This window comes from Aphelocoma coerulescens, chromosome 1A (assembly GCF_041296385.1).
Source record: "Aphelocoma coerulescens isolate FSJ_1873_10779 chromosome 1A, UR_Acoe_1.0, whole genome shotgun sequence".
NCBI classification, from domain to species: Eukaryota; Metazoa; Chordata; class Aves; order Passeriformes; family Corvidae; genus Aphelocoma; species Aphelocoma coerulescens.
Window position 1 is genome coordinate 1,785,503 of NC_091014.1, and position 16,455 is coordinate 1,801,957.

The following is a 16,455-nucleotide window of genomic DNA, read 5'->3' on the forward strand; positions in this document are numbered from 1 at the left end:
CATCCCTCCTTCCCCCTCTGCTTAGCAGTGCCAGGCAATCCCAGGATCATTTCGTTTTCCTGGAAAAGCCCTCCAGGATCAGCTTGTGCCCCATCCCCACCTCCAGGATCAGCTTGTGCCCCATCCCCACCTCATCACCGAGTGCCGCGCCCAGGAATTCCTTGGACGCCTCCAGGGATGGGCACTCCAAACCTCCCTGGGCATTTCCAAGGCCTGAGTGCCTTTTCCATGAGGAAATTCCTGCCCATGTCCAAGCTGAGCCTCTCCTGGCACAGCCTGAGGCCGTTTCTTGTCCTGAAAGTCGAGACACATCTGACATGGAGCCTGAGCCTGCTCTTCCCTCCCCTCTGGGCCACAAGTTGCTCCAGTTTGGGGATAATTCGCCTCTGCTCCACGCCCCTGGCTCCAGCTTGGTTCCACCACGCATGGATGGAGTGTCCATCCCCATTCCAGCCGGGAATGAGGGATTTCCACGCCAGCTGGGACAGAAAACCGCCTGAAACCCGCAGCTTTTTACTCCTTTTCTGCCTCAGTTTTGTTTGTGGTCGTGATCAGTGGGAGAAACCGAACTCTGCTGTGGATCTACGGCTCTCAGAGGAAGAAACTTTGCTTTGCCAAGGCTGCTTTCTCCCAAACTTCCAAGGAAAAGTGTCAGGGAGCGAGGGAAGGAGCCAGCCCTGACCTGCCTCGCTCTCACAGAGCCCCGATTGTTCGAGCCTCTCTCAGCCCTCCCTCCCCAAACAGCCTCTCCCTTCCTCTCCCGATATCCGTTGTTTTCCCAGATAAATCTCCAGGCACAGCCTGGCACACGGATCCCTGGGAGCCGGGATAACCTCTCCGTGGCTTGGTGCCACCCTGTGATTGACGTCCAGTTAGCACTGGGAGTTTGGGGGTTTTTCCCAGGAAAAACAGGATGTTTTGCCCAGGAAAGTGAAATTATTCCCTATGGATACACATATTCCCTATGGATTCACTTAACCACTCACCCCCGGGGAGGAAGGTTGGCATTGTCCATCCATCTGGTGGAATGAAATGGATGAAATCCATCCTGGCCATCCCTGCCCGTGTCCCGATTTCAGGAGTCGCCTCTGCAAGGTGAGGAAGGTCCCACACTGAGCCAGGTGGGCTCAAAGGACCGAACTCAGGGTGGGATTTAGCCTCGGTCAAGGGCGTGCAAAACACCCTGGTGGGGTTTTTGTGGGATCTGATGATAAATCCCAGAGGATTTCTGCCATCTCCAGGGCAGCACGAGCTCCTCTGCTGAGGAGAAGAGGATCAGGGTTGGGATTTAGCCTTGGTCAAAACAACCTGGTGGTTTTTTTGTGGGATCTGTGGGATCCGTGGCACCAGGAGACGATAAATTCTGGAGGATTTCTCCATCTCCAGGCCTGCACAAGCTCCTCTCCTCAGCAGGAAAGGATCAGGGTCAGGATTTAGCCTTGGTCAAGGGTGTGCAAAACAACCTGGGATCTTTTTGTGGGATCTGTGGCACCCGGAAATGATAAATTCTGGAGGATTTCTGCCATCTCCAGGGCAGCACAAGCTCCTCTGCTGAGGAGAAGAGGATCAGGGTCAGGAATTAGCCTTGGTCAAAACACCCTGGTGGGGTTTTTGTGGGATCTGTGGCACCAGGAAATGATAAATTCTGGAGGATTTCTCCATCTCCAGGGCAGCACAAGCTCCTCTGCTGAGGAGAAGAGGATCAGGGTCGGGATTTAGCCTTGGTCAAAACAACCTGGTGGGGTTTTTGTGGGATCTGTGGGATCTGTGGCACCAGGAAATGATAAATCCCAGAGGATTTCCCCCATCTCCAGGTTGGCACAAGCTCCTCTCCTCAGCAGAAAAGGATCAGGGTCAGGATTTAGCCTTGGTCAAGGGCATGCAAAACACCCTGATGGGGTTTTGTGGGATCTGATGATAAATCCCAGAGGATTTCTGCCATCTCCGGGCCTGCACAAGCTCCTCTGCTGAGGAGAAGAGGATCAAGGTCGGGATTTAGCCTTGGTCAAAACAACCTGGTGGGGTTTTTGTGGGATCTGTGGGATCTGTGGCACCAGGAAATGATAAATCCCAGAGGATTTCCCCCATCTCCAGGTTGGCACAAGCTCCTCTCCTCAGCAGGAAAGGATCAGGGTCAGGATTTAGCCTTGGTCAAGGGTGTGCAAAACAACCTGGGATCTTTTTGTGGGATCTGTGGGACCCGGAAATGATAAATCCCAGAGGATTTCTGCCATCTCCAGGTTGGCACAAGCTCCTCTCCTCAGCAGGAAAGGATCAGGGTCAGGATCTTGCCTTGGTTAAGGGTGTGCAAAACACCCTGATGGGGTTTTTGTGGGATCTGATGATAAATTCTGGAGGATTTCTCTGCTCCAGGCCTGCACAAGCTCCTCTCCTCAGCAGGAAAGGATCAGAGTTGGGATTTAGCCTTGGTCAAAACAACCTGGTGGGGTTTTTTTTTCTGGGATCTGTGGGATCTGTGGCACTGGGAGACGATAAATTCCAGAGGATTTCTCCATCTCCAGGCCTGCACAAGCTCCTCTCCTCAGCAGGAAAGGATCAGGGTCAGGATTTTGCCTCGGTCAAGGACGTGCAAAACAACCTGGGATCTTTTCGTGGGATCTGTGGGATCCGTGGCAGCGGGAGATGATAAATTCTGGAGGATTTCTCCGCTCCAGGCCTGCACAAGCTCCTCTCCCCAGCAGAACCGCGGCGCTGCAGGAGCTGCGACTTTTCCTGGTCTCGCAGCGCCAATGGAAGGGGAGGGACATTGCTCCAGCTTCAGAGCCCTCCCCCGGCGGCTTTCAAAGAGTTCGCTTCTCAAAGGCCCCTCCCGAGCCTGGAATCAGCGCCGAGAGGGAGTTTTGTGATCCCGGAGAGAGGGAGGAACGTGCGGCGGAGTCAGACCCTGGTTTTGCTGCAGTAGGAAACAGCTTGAGCTCGGTGAGGTCGGGAGTTGTCCTCATCGCATTCCGGGCACACAGGGAGAGATGCGCTGCTTTTCCTTTATCTCCAATCCCCCTCTGGAATTCCTGCCCCTCTCCGAGGACTCGCAGCCAGCCCTTTCTTCCCTGAAATCCTCCTTCAGCCTCCCAGGTTTTGCTGCTCCGCTGCTTCCATCGCTCTTCTCCCTCCTGATTTTTGGGGAGATCCCTCCCCTCTCCCTCTCCTCCAGCTCATCCCAAACACCGGGCCCGCCCAGGGCTTGAGAATTGGACGCCTGAGGATTGGGATTGACACTTGAGAACTGAGAATTAATTAAGCTCTCACCAACCAACAGCTCCAAGTTCTTCTCCCAGGGCTGCTCCCAATAAATAACAACAATCAAAGGATGGGTTTGCACATTCCCGAAGAACTGGATTTAGAAAAGGTGGATCTCAGGGGCTTGTCCCTGTAGGCAGAGCTCTGTGGCCACCAGGCCCGGCAGGACAGCAAGTTCCAGGCTTTGGGATGACACATCCCCCAGGCCGGGATGTTGTGGCTCCTCATTTCCATGGGTTTTCCTGGCACGCCGGGCCTTGGGGAGCTCCCTGGCACTGTGGGAACACCAAGTCCCATGACGGAGTGAGTCCAGAGAAGGGGCAGTGGAGATGGGGAAGGCTCTGGAGCCCCAGGAGCGGCTGAGGGAGCTGGGAAAGGGGCTCAGGCTGGAGCAAAGGAGGCTCAGGGGGGACCTTGTGGCTCTGCACAAGTCCCTGACAGGAGGGGGCAGCCGGGGGGGTCGGGCTCTGCTGCCAGGGAACAGGGACAGGAGGAGAGGGAACGGCCTCAGGCTGGGCCAGGGGAGGGGCAGGGTGGGCAGCAGCAGGAATTTCCCCATGGAAAGGGTGCTCAGGCCTTGGCAGGGGCTGCCCAGGGAGGTTTGGAGTGCCCATCCCTGGGGGTGTCCAAGGAATTCCTGGACGTGGCACTGAGGGCTCTGGGCTGGGGACGAGGTGGGGATCGGGCACAGCTTGGATTCGATCATCTTGAAGGTCTTTTCCAACCTCAGTGATGCTGCGATTCTGTGTCCGGCGGCTGAAACACTGAAAATTCACCAAAACGTGAAAAAAGAACCCAACGCCTTCACGGAGTGGGCGTTCAGCCGCCGCCGGCAGCCCCGCGGGGACTACAACTCCCGCCAACCCCCGCGCGGCCCCGCGAGGAGGCGGGGCGCGGTGTCGCGCCGCGGGGGATGACGGGAGCTGTAGTCGCGACGGGGCGGAGCGCGGGCGGGAGGACTGCGTATCCCGGCGTGCAGCGCGGCCGCCAGGGCGGCGGGGCGGGACGGCGCGGGGCGGGGCCGGCGGCCCTGAGGGAACCGGAGCCGGAGCAGTCGGCGGCGATGTCGGTGCAGGTGGCGGTGGCCGCGCCCGCCGTGGAGCTGAAGGAGCTCGGCGGCCCCATGGACAAGGCGGCGGGGCCGCCGTGCGACCCTGTGGGCGCTCACGCGGCAGGGCACAGCGTGGCGGCGGCCGCGGCCGCGGCCGCCTGCCCCGTGCCGGGCGCCGAGCGTGAGGCGGCCCCGGCCCCCTCCGCCGAGCGGCCTCCGGGGAGCGGCTGCCCCGGGCTGTCCTCGGCCGCCGGGCTGTCCTCGGCCGCCGCCAAGGTGCCGCAGGCTTCGGCCATGAAGAGGAGCGACCCGCACCACCCCCAGCACCGGCACCGCGACGGCGGCGAGAGCAGCGGCGCCGCGGCCGAGGCGCTCGTGAGCCCCGACGGCACCGTCACCGAGGCGCCGCGCACCGTCAAGAAGGTAACGGGGCCGACACCGGGAACCCCCCGGCGGGGCGGGGCGGGGCAGCGGCGAGGGGGAGCCGGCCCGGGGCTCGGGGACGCGGCGCTGCCTCCGCCGGGCAGGGGCCGGCCCGCTGTGGGGGTCCCGGTGCGCGGGGGCTGTCGGTGACCCCGAGGTGCTGCCGTGGCCGCGGGGGTGCCCCAGGGCCGTGGCTGCATTTTGGGGGCGCGTTCTGCCGTGTCTGGGGGTCCGTCTGCGCCGTGTCCCCCCCCCGTGTCTGCCCTGTGGGGTGACGCTGGGTGCGTTCACACCCCATTCCCGCAGCCCCAGGTGTGGGGGTGCCTGCGGGAAACGCGGTGCGTGAGCTCCGGGGTGCGTGTGGGTTCACATCGGGTTCGCGCTCCCAGGGTTATCTTGGAAATATGGATAAGCTGCAGATAAAAATGTACCGGGAGCCGCTGGTGACGTTGGCATGCGAGGCACGGCCAGGTGTGTCCATACCTGGATGCGGGATGTCCCTGTGCCTTGGGGTGAGTCGGGGTGGGTTTTGGGGTGCCCCATCCCGGCTGTGAACTTCCAGCTTCACCCCAGGAGCGTGTGGAGCTCCTGGTGAATCCATCATCGTGTGTGCAGCTCCTCAGGTGGATGCAGCCGTGGGCACGGATACTCCCTGGAGTAGGGGGTTGTGTGTGCTTTGCTGTGGGTGCATCCTCCGTGCGTGGATGGAGGGAAATGCACGTTTTCCTGGTTTTTTAGTGCCTGGCATCCTTCCCGTTGGAAAGCTCAGGAGGAGGAGTTGTCCCCCGTGAAACTTTTGAGGGGTGTAGGAAAAGAAGTGTCCCTGTCCTAAGGGAGCCTCCCACCTCATGAAACTTTGGGGTGAAGACTTCACCTCCCTACTCATGGACTTCCACCCCCTTTTGGGGTTGCTCTAATATATCCTCTCCCTTTGGAAGACCCAGGGTGAGGGAATTTGTCTCCATAACCGTGATTTCCTTCTGCGTGGCTTCCCTGAAATTCCAGTTTCTCCTTGGAAGGAGAGCACATCCCTGCAGGGCAAGGTCTGCCCGTGAGGAGAGTCTGGATGAAGGTTTCTTCATCCCCCTAAAATTCCCTGCTGGGGGGTTCAGCTCCTCGATAAAGGACATTTCTCCTCTAAGATGATGACTCCCATCCCCAGTGTCTGGAGCCCTCTCTGTCTGATATCCTAATCCCATCTCTATTTTTAGAGACCCTCAGGGCATCCATATTTCTCCTCAGCTGTGCTCAGTACTTCTCAACTCTTTATCCCATCCCTCTCCCGTTCTTTCCTGGGTTAAACCACAAAAAGGGATTTGTCCTTGCACTTCCCCTCCTGAATTCCATGGCACTGAATTCCCACTAAGCCTGGGAGGGAAGGGTGGGCTGGGATGGGGTCGTTACCAGGAACGGCTTCAAACCTGCGGCGCTCCCTGGGTGCTGGTGCCTCGAAGGAGCAGAGCAGAGGATCCAGGAGAAGGCTGGAATTCCACGTGAGGAGCAGCCCAGCTCCCAGCTGGCTCCGGGGAGGGGTTTCTTTGGAGCTGCCGATCCGTCTGGTTGCTAAAGGCAGCGGGAGGTGCTGCTGGAAGGGGATCTGGGAGCACAAACTGTTCCTTCTCCTCCTTTTCCCAGTGGCTCCAGCGGGTTCCAGCCACTCAAACCAGGCTTTGCATTTACCACATCTACACATCCAGGCTCCTCTCCTCCTCAGGAAGTCGTGGTATTGGAATAAAACCAGATTTGGGAGCCATCAAATTGTCCCCGGGTCTGTGGCTGTAAAATTGGGCACGTGGAGCTGAAGCATCTGGTGAAAGGAGGTTTAGAAACAAAAATAAGCAAAATATTTTTTTTTTTTTACTCAGATCCAACAGAACTTTGCTGAAACAGAGGTAAAAGTCTAATTAAAATGGATGAAATTTGTAGTGAAACTGATTCTAAACAGCGTTTGGAAGAAAAAACATCTCAGTAGCTTTTTATTGACTGGGTTATAGATTGTACAAATGTATTTTTCTTGGGGTTTTTTTCCCTTTCCTTGAAATCTTAACACCCGTCCTTGAAACACCACGCCACTAAATTGGGATTTTGTAGTCCTGAGACAGAACCAGAGTTCCCAGAGAATTCCAGTGACTCTTTTCCTCTGATACCGCTCTCATTTGAAATCTTCTTCTCTGTCAGTTCAGTATTTGATTCATCTGTCTGCTTTTGGATGTTCTGATTTGTATTTTACCTTGGTAGGCTATAAAATAGGAAGTAATAGATGGGGTAAAATTATATTTTTAGGTATATAAATATTTTTATTATTATTATTTTATATTTTTATATATATTTATATGCACACATAGATGGTGCTGAGTTTTTCTCTGCCACCTGCAGAGAACCGATCTTGGGGAAAAGACCCCTGGAATCACGTTGTTGTTCCCTTTGGATTCTTGCTGGAAATGCTGCAATTCCTCATTCCTGAGGTGACAGTGGACTTTTGCAGGTGGCTCTGTGCCCGAGGTGTGGGATAATGGTTCCAAACCTTCTCCTTGCCCTGCTCTCCTTGCCCTGCTCTCCTTGCCCTGCTCTCCTTGCCCTGCTCTCCTTGCCCTGCTCTCCTTGCCCTGCTCTCCTTGCCCTCCTCTCCTTGCCCTCCTCTCCTTGCCCTCCTCTCCTTGCCCTCCTCTCCTTGCCCTCCTCTCCTTGCCCTCCTCCAGCTTTTCCCGTGGCAAACTGGGTGAAATTCCCCCCTGTAGGTTGAGTGAATTTCCTGGTGGATGAATCTCTCCAGCGTGCGGGGTCGAGGAGGAGCTGGGAATGGAGTGGGCGATGGAAAAGCCTCTCCAGGAGCAGCTGGAGGCTGCCCTGGCTCAGCCGTGGGGTGGATTTGGGGTGAGTCAGGGGCGCGTGGGGAGCGCGGCCCCGTTCCCACAGCGAGGTAAAGCCAGGGGCTGAGTAACAGCTTCAGGTGTCCTGGGCTAAACTTATCCGTGGCTGTGAGTCAGGGCCTGAGTCACCTGGGCTGGTTTTGGGGTTTTAGTGGTGTTTTGATGAGGAGCTGATCGCTCATCGGCTCTGGGGGGGTGGTGGATGCTCGTGCTGTGTTAATTCTTGGAGCGTTCCCAGATCCAAGGGCTGAGAGTCACAGAACTTCTGGAAATCTGTTATTAAGTGAGGGGGGAGCTGTAATTAAGACTCCCAAACTGATTAACTGGGCGATCTTAGCCTTGTCATGGCAACTCTGTGTCCCCTTCCTTCAGCTGAGAGAAGAATCGTGGAATCACGGGATGGGATGGGGTGGGGAGGGACCTTAAAGCCCATCCAGTTCCAACCCTCTTCCACAAGAAAAACTTGGATTTAAACAGATTCAGGTCTTGGTTTAATGGTTGTGAAGTGCTTGGCACGTCAGGGAGTGCCTGCACCCCACACTGGGAGGGTTAAACGGCAGCCACTGGGAGGTTTTATATTAAGCAAACACCAACCCACAAAGCAAAAGGTGATTTTTTTGTTCCCCCCCCGTCCCAGCAGAAAGCCCAGCTGCCTGCTCGGATCTCCAGCCGTGTTCTTGTGCTCTTCCCATCGTTGCAGCCGAGGTTTTGGGCTGGGAAGGGATTGATTTGCTGGGGCTGTTGATTCATTTCGTGGGCACGGTTTGCTCTTTGCAGACGCCTCCGCAGCGCCGGGGGCTGTGGGAAGAAGCGATGGCTTTTGTCACCGTGTCACCGTGCACCGGTAACGAGGTGCCACGTCCTCCTGTCGTGTCCCTGCTCCGCTCTAACCCTCCTGAAACTCCTCACTGTGAAATCCCCCGGTGCAGGGATTACATCCCAGAAAATGCCTGCTGCTCACTGGGCTGGCACATCACCTGACTGGGGAGCTGCCACGGGAGGTTTTGTTCTTCTCAGACTATAAATGACTCTCATGTGGCTCCTCTAAACGATGCCTCTGACCTTGGTTCCCAGCAGATTTCGCTGGGATGAGAGCCTCGCTTTTCCCGTGTAAATTCCCACCTTTGGTGGGGCACACGGATGGGGGGGATTTTTTGGCTCCATTAAGGATTTTACATCCATGCTTGCGTTTCTCCTCTCTTTTTCCCTTCTAACCCCGAGCCGTCACTTGTGCCAGGTGATAAATGCTTCTCCCGGGGGCTGACTTCCCAGGAAATGCACGGAAGGAGCGTGGCTGGAATGCTCTTTAGGAAAACCTTCTCGGGGGAGGCCGTGTTCTTTAATTTGGTGCGATAATCGCCGATGGATCCGGGTTAATTTTAGAAGGTGCCTGTGAGGAACCGAGCGCACACGGATCAATCCATCAGCCTTTGGGAAGGGAAGGTGAAGGGAGCTCGGGGAAGAAGGGAGAGGGAAATAATGGCTGTAAAATGAGCTGGTGAGGGAACAGCAGCCGGGGAGAGCTGCAGGGAACCTTGGAACTGGGAATGGCAAAGCTGCCCTTTGCCTGGGGGCCGTGGCACTGGAATCTGTTCCCGTGGCAGGTCAGAATCACTGAAATACATCGAGGTCTTTGTGTTGTGGCTTTCCTGGAGGGACAGAACGCTGGCAGTTGAATTTCCAGGCAGTTAAAAGGCGTAGCTGGAGCTTTGGCCCCGAGTTGGGGTGTGAACAACAAGGCAGGGGAAGGAATTACAGCTCTGGGCGCTGCCTTTGACCATCCAGGCTTTGCTTTTACCTCTGTCTGGTGAATTGTGAAGCAATGGGATTGACTGAAGTGCAGCAAGGAGGAGCTGGAGCTGAAAAGAAAGGAAGGAGCCAGGTAGCTCAGGTGGAACAGGAAGATTGCTCCGTTTTGGTTAAATTAAGGAATGCTGAAAACTGAAGGAATGCAGTTCTCAAGATGTTGAGCTGCCTCGGTGGTAGGCTACGAAACCGAAACATTTTCTTCTCCAGTATTTAGAATAAATGGATATTTAGGGCGAGTTTGGAGATGATCTTGAAGGTCTCCTCCAGCCCAAACCGTTCTGTGATTCAATGATTTATTTTCCATTTCAGTTTTGCTGGTTCAAAGCCAAAGGTCCAAGAGTAGAACCTCAGTCATGGGAGGGGAACCTCCTCCTCCTTGGGGTGGGATGGCTGATGTCCTCTCCTGTGGGGAGGGGAGCTGTGGGTCTCAAAATGGGAGTGATGGGTGGAAGAGAGACAGACAGCCTGAGAAATAAGGTCCAGCCTCGAAATAAAAATCCTGGAGGCTGTTTGTTTGAGTCCCAGCAGAAGTGTTAGACTCCAGGGCTTGGAATGAGCAGCAAACTGACTGGGAGGAAAAGAGGGAGTTAAGGCTAAAATAAGCTTTAAATATTTCTTGTGTGAAATCCTCCGTGCTCAGGTCTGCAGTTAAAGGCACTTCCAGCAAAAAAAAAAAAAAAAAATCCCTCTGAAACGCCTCAATTTCAGCCTGGAGAAGGCATCAATCACTGAATTTCTTCCTTTGGTGTATCCAGAGGCTGCTGGTGTCAGCTCAGGGTGTTTCTTGATGGAAAGTTTGGAAATAGGAGCAGAAGGTGGGGAGCTTTCCAGCCAGGAGCAGCTGACGCAGGTGGCACCGGCACGGGGAGAAAATGGTTCGTATTTTTAGTTGCAGCATCAGCACTGGCAGAATCAGCTGTTCCCAGCAACATTCTCGGGCTTGAGGTGAGATGTTGGGAGGAGGTAAAAAAGGAGGGAAGGTTTTAGGCAGCTCTGTTTGCTCCTTTTGGTCGTGCAGCTGTGAGGGACTCATTTCCAGAGGCAGAGGCGGTTGCAGGACCCAAAATTCAGTGTGTGTGTGTGTCCTGGATTAAGCAGAGGCTTTGTGCAGTTAATCCCAGCTCCGCAGCAGGAGAAGTCAGTGCAGGAGGGAAGGGGCCTGAGGAACGTGGAATTCTTCAGGGAGCTTGGAGGTCAAAGATTTTTAAAGATTAAGGGGTTTTTGGAGAGCTTTTCTCATCTGACGCTGTGTTTAAAGCCTCAAAGCCGTGTTCAATGCCCTTAAGGAGTGTGGATTTCTTGTTTCCAGTTAGATTTGGGAAGGTCAGTGTTCTCAAAGGATGTTGGCTTGGCGTTTTTTTTGCACCCAAAGCCTGTCCAGCTTTTCCCAGAGCAGGAATTCAGCCTGATGGAGCTGCTAAGGAAACTTTCAAACTTCAAATATTCCATAGGTGCAGCTCCTGGCATCAGCGCTCACTCCCAAAATACCTCCTGAATTCCCATAAAATCCTGGAATGCTTTGGGGTGGGAAGGCTCCTTAAAGATCCCCCAGCGCCGCTTGGGTGACACCTTCCACTATCCCAGGTTGTTCCAAGAATGGACCAGAATCTGTCATCCCTCAAAACCACGGGTGCAGCTGATGCAATTGGCGTCTTTGGCAAGGCTTCTTTTTGGATCCGAGCTGTGGCACAGTCTGTGCTGCTGGGAGAACCTCGGGTTGCTTTTTAGTTCTTGGAATGTCTTTTGTTGTCGTTGCTGGGAAATGCACTTGTGTAATTCTGTAGGTACACGTTGAGATGTCTTTTATTTCTGCTACGCTGGAGCCACGCACGGATGTCTTGGCTGGAACGGTTGTCGGAGAGAGCCGAGGGCTCCGTGTGGCTTTCCAGAAGATTCCGGGGCCAACAGAAATGAAAATAAATGGCATTTGCAGGGACTTCCAGAGGATTTGGGGTGACGTCGCCCAGCTCCTGTCCCAGGTGAAAGGAAATGTGACTTTGGAGCACTCTGGGATAAGCAAGGATGGGGCAGAGCCTGGAATTAACATTCCAAAAAGTGCTGGGACGCTCTGTGTTCTCCAGCTTTTCCAGGGTTCTCCATCTCGGGTTTGTAACTGGATTTTCCATCCCTGGCAGTGTCCAAGGCCAGGCTGGACAGGGCTTAGAGCACCCTGGGAGGGTGCAAACTGAACCTGTTCCATCCACTGATGGCTACAGCTTCTTCCCAAAGCTCTGAGTGTTTATTAATTCTGGGGGGTTTTATTTCTCCGCAGTTCCCAGCTTTAATATTCCCCTAATTTCCAGCTTTATCCTAAGAGTTGGAATGCTGCAGGGCTGGGACTGTTGGAACTCCAGGTATTTATATATATATTATTTTTTTTAATTTTTTTTCCCTTGTCCTGACAGAGCCTTAAATAGGCAGCCAGTTGCATTTTTCATGAGAAGCAGAAAGAAGAGATAAAATCAGCTCAAAAATTAGGTACTTGCAAAAAAATTGCTGAACCACCCCGTGGCAGATTAGATCCCAAAGGCAAGTATTTAAAAAACAGGAGGAGTGAGGAAGTTCTGCTCCTTATTTACCCCCCCCAGAGGTGAACCTGATGGATGTTTCATCCTGGGAAAAGCCAGGGAATGGATCATTCCCATAAAAATGACTCAAGGACCAGTCTGGGCAAACAGCTCCCTGCAGTTCCTGCTGCTGTCTGTTCCCAGGGATGTTCCCAAAGCCGCTGACTCAGACCTGGAGTTCTCCAGGACTTTCTGGAGCTGGGGAATTCAGCCTGGATCCTTTTCAGTCTGGCCCGAGGTGGTTTTTGTTGTTTGCAGGATGCACTGATGTGTTTGATGTGGCATTTTTTGGTTAAGAACAAGGCAACAACCCCAACCTTGGCCGTTCTGGGCTGTAATTTCCAGCATTTCACATCGAGTTTGGTGTTAATTGAAGTGGTTTTCTGTAAAATAAACTGCAGGTTTTCTACTCTCCACTGGCATTGAATCCCTCTCCAGTCTTTCTGCTGTTGCTGGGAGGTTTCAAAAGCTGATAACAAAATCCTTTTTGTCTTCAGCTAACTCAGAAAATCGTGGGTTCTCCCGAGGGTTTGATTCAGGTGCAGGAGGTGTTATTGCTTGTCTGTGCTTTTAGCAAGTCCACTGAGGCCGAGACTCGGCTTCCCCTGCCGAAAATGAAAATATTTCTGTGCTCCCTGCGTTTGTTCAGCTTCCCTCGGCTGCTTTGGAGGCCAGGGTGGGTTGTAGAGGTGCTGAACCGGGGCAAAGACCAGAAAACATTATTATTTTTGTTTCGTTCTTTATTTTTGGGCTCTGCTAAGCCAAGTTGAGGCCCCGGGAAGCCACAGGTGGATCAGTGAAGTCCCTTTATTTCATGCTGAGGAGGTGACAAGTGACAGCACCCAGGGACATCGGCTGTACCTGCCGGGACAATGACTCCTCTGCTGCATCCTCTGGGGAATCAGAATGTGCAGAGGTGACAGTGTTAGCACAGCAGGAAACGGCCCCAGGTTGTGCCAGGGGAGGTTCGGGTTGGAGATGGGGAAAAGTTCCTTCACGGGAAGGCTTGTCCAGCCCTGGGCGGGGGTGGAACCCCCATTCCCGGAGGGGTTTCCAAGGCGTGCGCTTGTGGCCCTCGGGGACAGGGGCAGCGCTGGCCTGGCCAGGGCTGAGGGTGCTCGGACTCCCTGGGCTCCGAGGTGACTTCCAACCTCAGCGATTCCATGATTTGGTGGAAATGTAAGGCCTTGGCTTGGACAGGAGCAGCGTGGCGATGGAATTGATGTCCCGGCCCGGCCGGAGTGGAGGATTTGGTGGGAGGATGAGCCGTGCCGGCTGTTGGGTCAGCACGCAGCTCCCAGGGGCTGGAATGTCACCTCATTCCCGATTTCCTCTGGCAGCTTTTATGGAGCTCTTTCCCTCAGGCAGCATCGCTGCTCGCTGGGCTGCTGGGAAGGTCAGGCAGGCAGCCCTTGTGCTCTGGTGGATTTTAGACTGAGCTCTAAAATCTTATTTCACAGAAGACTCAGGGCGTGGGTTTATTCCCACCTTGCTGTAATCCCAATTTCCCAACATCAGCATCCACTGTAGCTGGTGGGGAAAAAAAACAACCTCTGGAGAGGAGAATGACCAAGGAACAAAATAAACAGTGCTGAATCCCAGACTCTCTGATTTTTAATGCCTTTAAACAATGCCAGGATGAGCACGAAACAAGCAGAACAAATTGGGCTTCAGCGAAGGATTGAAGGAGGGGAAGTGATTAAAGTCTTGTTGTATCTCCTGTGGAACCTCCCTGCTGCTCCTGGTATTCCCAGTAAATTAATGGGGACAATCAATTTCTTCTTCTGGAAATGGTTTTGAATTTCTTCCTGGAGGTTTGCTGACTGAAATCTTGATGTTGCACCCATGGTTTTTCACCTCAGCCCTTCGTTTATCAAACCCTGAGGGTGTTTTTCTCAGTCCTCTTTGCAGTTTTGGATCTGTGGGATTCATCCCTAGCCCTGGATTTAGAGGATGTGGTAGAAAATGGGAAGAAAGCTTTTTGAAAGCCTTTGTTGTGCAGGAAATATAAAATCTTCGATGGTTTCCCAGAGTTAGGAATGGAGCCTCACCCTGTGGTACCCAGGAGTGTCCACAGGAACATTGGAACTGAAAGTCCAGGTGAAATTCCAGACAGCAGAGGGCAGGAAGGAGAAAATAATTGAGTGAAGCTTAAAATAATTCGTATTTTAATAGGGAGAAAAATGATATTTGGCTTTACTGTCCTAATAATTGACCACTGGGTGGATGCCTGTGGAAAACTTTGGGCTCGAGGAGTTTTGCTTTCAGAATTCCTGGAGAGAGGATTCAGCTTGGGGAAGAGCCCATCTCATTCCAACCCCCCAAAAAAAAGCCTGGAATCGATGTCAGGGAGTTTTTGTCTTGATTAGTGTCAGCTCTGCTCATTCCTGCTGTGCTGGAATTACAGGAATATTTTCCAAGCAGCTTTGCCAGCCACACTATGGGCAGAGAAGAAACTTGGAAATCTCTTCCTCACAGACCAATTTTCCATGTTTCGTTCTCCCAGGAGCAATTCTTCCAGCACCTTTGACTTGATAGGATGTCATATTTTTCCTTGATAAGAAAATTGAGGAGACCACGTTTGACTAAGCAAAATGAATATTTAATTGTGCTTGTGCTCAGCCTCATCCAGCACTTCCACGTGGATAAAAACGGGAGAGTTTCCCAGAGACAGACACAGTCTGGGGGGTTTTCCCCCCCTTTTCTCGAAATTTTGGCTCACCATCCTTTGGGCTTTAAATTGGTTTAAATGGGGTTCTCCAGTGCTAATGTTCTGCCAGATTCCTGATCTGTGGTGTGGAGTCGGGGTTTGGGACACTCCTGGTGCAGCTGATGGAATTAAAGTCACCGTGGCAACCACTCTGATTAACATGGGCTTCCCTGGGAATCTTCCTTGGGGTTAACATGGGCTTCCCTGGGAATCTTCCTTGGGGTTAAAATGGGCTTCCCTGGGAATCTTCCTTGGGGTTAAAATGGGCTTCCCTGGGAATCTTCCTTGGGGTTAAAATGGGCTTCCCTGGGAATCTTCCTTGGGGTTAAAATGGGCTTCCTTGGGAATCTTCCTCGGGGTTAACATGGGTTTCCCTGGGAATCTTCCTCGGGATTAACATGGGCTTCCCTGGGAATCTTCCTCGGGATTAACATGGGCTTCCCTGGGAATCTTCCTTGGGATTAACATGGGCTTCCCTGGGAATCTTCCTCGGGATTAACATGGGCTTCCCTGGGAGTCTTCCTCAGGAATCTTCCTCGGGAATCTTCCTTGGGAATCCAGGCTCTGTGTGTGTGTCCTGTGTGCTCCTGGCTGCATCCATCCCCTCCCTCCTGCCCTGGGAGTGGGAAGGGGTGGCAGTGCCACTCTCTGAGTGCATCCTTTGGGAGCCGTTCCCACCCTGCTGCTTTTTCCTGGGAAAGCAACAGCCCTGGGCTGGCTCCAGGTCAGCCTGGGGTGTTTCCTCCCTGCTGTGACATTCCAGAGTCTCCAGGTGCTGCTGGAGTGACGTGGTGGGGACAGTGTCACACAGCCACCTCTGGGCTGGTTCATGGTACCGATCCCGGGAATTCCAGCTCATTTTCCTAACTTCTGGCTCTTGGGAAAACTCCAGAGGAGCGGTGTGGCTCGGGGTTGTTATCCTGGGGAGTTTGGCAGTGGCTGCTTTGGAAGTCTGTGTGGCTGGAGAGCAGAGGGGGCACACAGAATCCCAGAATCCTAGAATTAATGAGGTTGGAAAAGCCTCCAAGGTCACCGAGTCCAACCTGTGACCTTGGCACTGAGTGCCACCTTCAGGAATTCCTTGGATACCTCCCGGGATGGGCGCTCCAAACCTCCCTGGGCAGCCCCTTCCGAGGCCTGAGCACCTTTTCCATGGGGAAATTCCTGCTGATTCCAGCCTGAGGCCGTTCCCTCTTGTCCTGTGCTACAAAGCCCTATAAAGACAAACTGACAGAGCTTTAATGTCCCTTTCAACCCAAAGCATTCCCTGATTCTGTAACGATTCCGTGATTCACAGAGGAATAATGGGGGAGAAATCCTTAAATGTCACAGCTGGGTGGAAAAATTTGTCATATGAATTTTCAGGGAAAACCTTGGAAGTATCAAAGCTGCTGTCACGCGTTGGGGCACTTTCAAAACCCAAAGCTTTTTGCTATATATATATGTTGGTTTTTTTTTAAATTTAACCTGTTATTTATGTGCATCTTGTGTTAGTTTTGAGTGAAAAAAGATCAGATTTCATGCATTCAGCAGTTCTGTGTTCAGTTGCTCATTCTTCCTTTCTCTTCTGACCGATATTCCCGGCAGCAGGTGCATTTTGAGATGCCCTCCCGTGCGTGGGACAGCTGCTTTGCAGATGATTTTCGAACATCCCAAACAAGATCAGTTGTTTTGGTCAACATCTGGAGGAAAGGAAAAAGGGGAGAGACAAAAGAGAGGAGGGAGAAAGGTTTGGGGTTTGTGTTTTTTTTTTTTTCTAATTGTCAA

General features: G+C 53.2%; 1 protein-coding gene across 1 annotated transcript in view; it reads left to right on the top strand.

Moving 5' to 3' along the window:
* Window positions 1-4,298: 4,298 nt before the first annotated feature.
* The window catches only part of AHCYL2 (adenosylhomocysteinase like 2), an 82,294-nt gene continuing 70,137 nt past the window's right edge, over window positions 4,299-16,455 (top strand). The window contains exon 1 of the mRNA XM_069033663.1: window positions 4,299-4,732. Coding sequence (XP_068889764.1) covers window positions 4,322-4,732 — 411 coding nt within the window. The 5' untranslated portion in view covers window positions 4,299-4,321. The remainder of the gene's footprint in view (window positions 4,733-16,455) is intronic.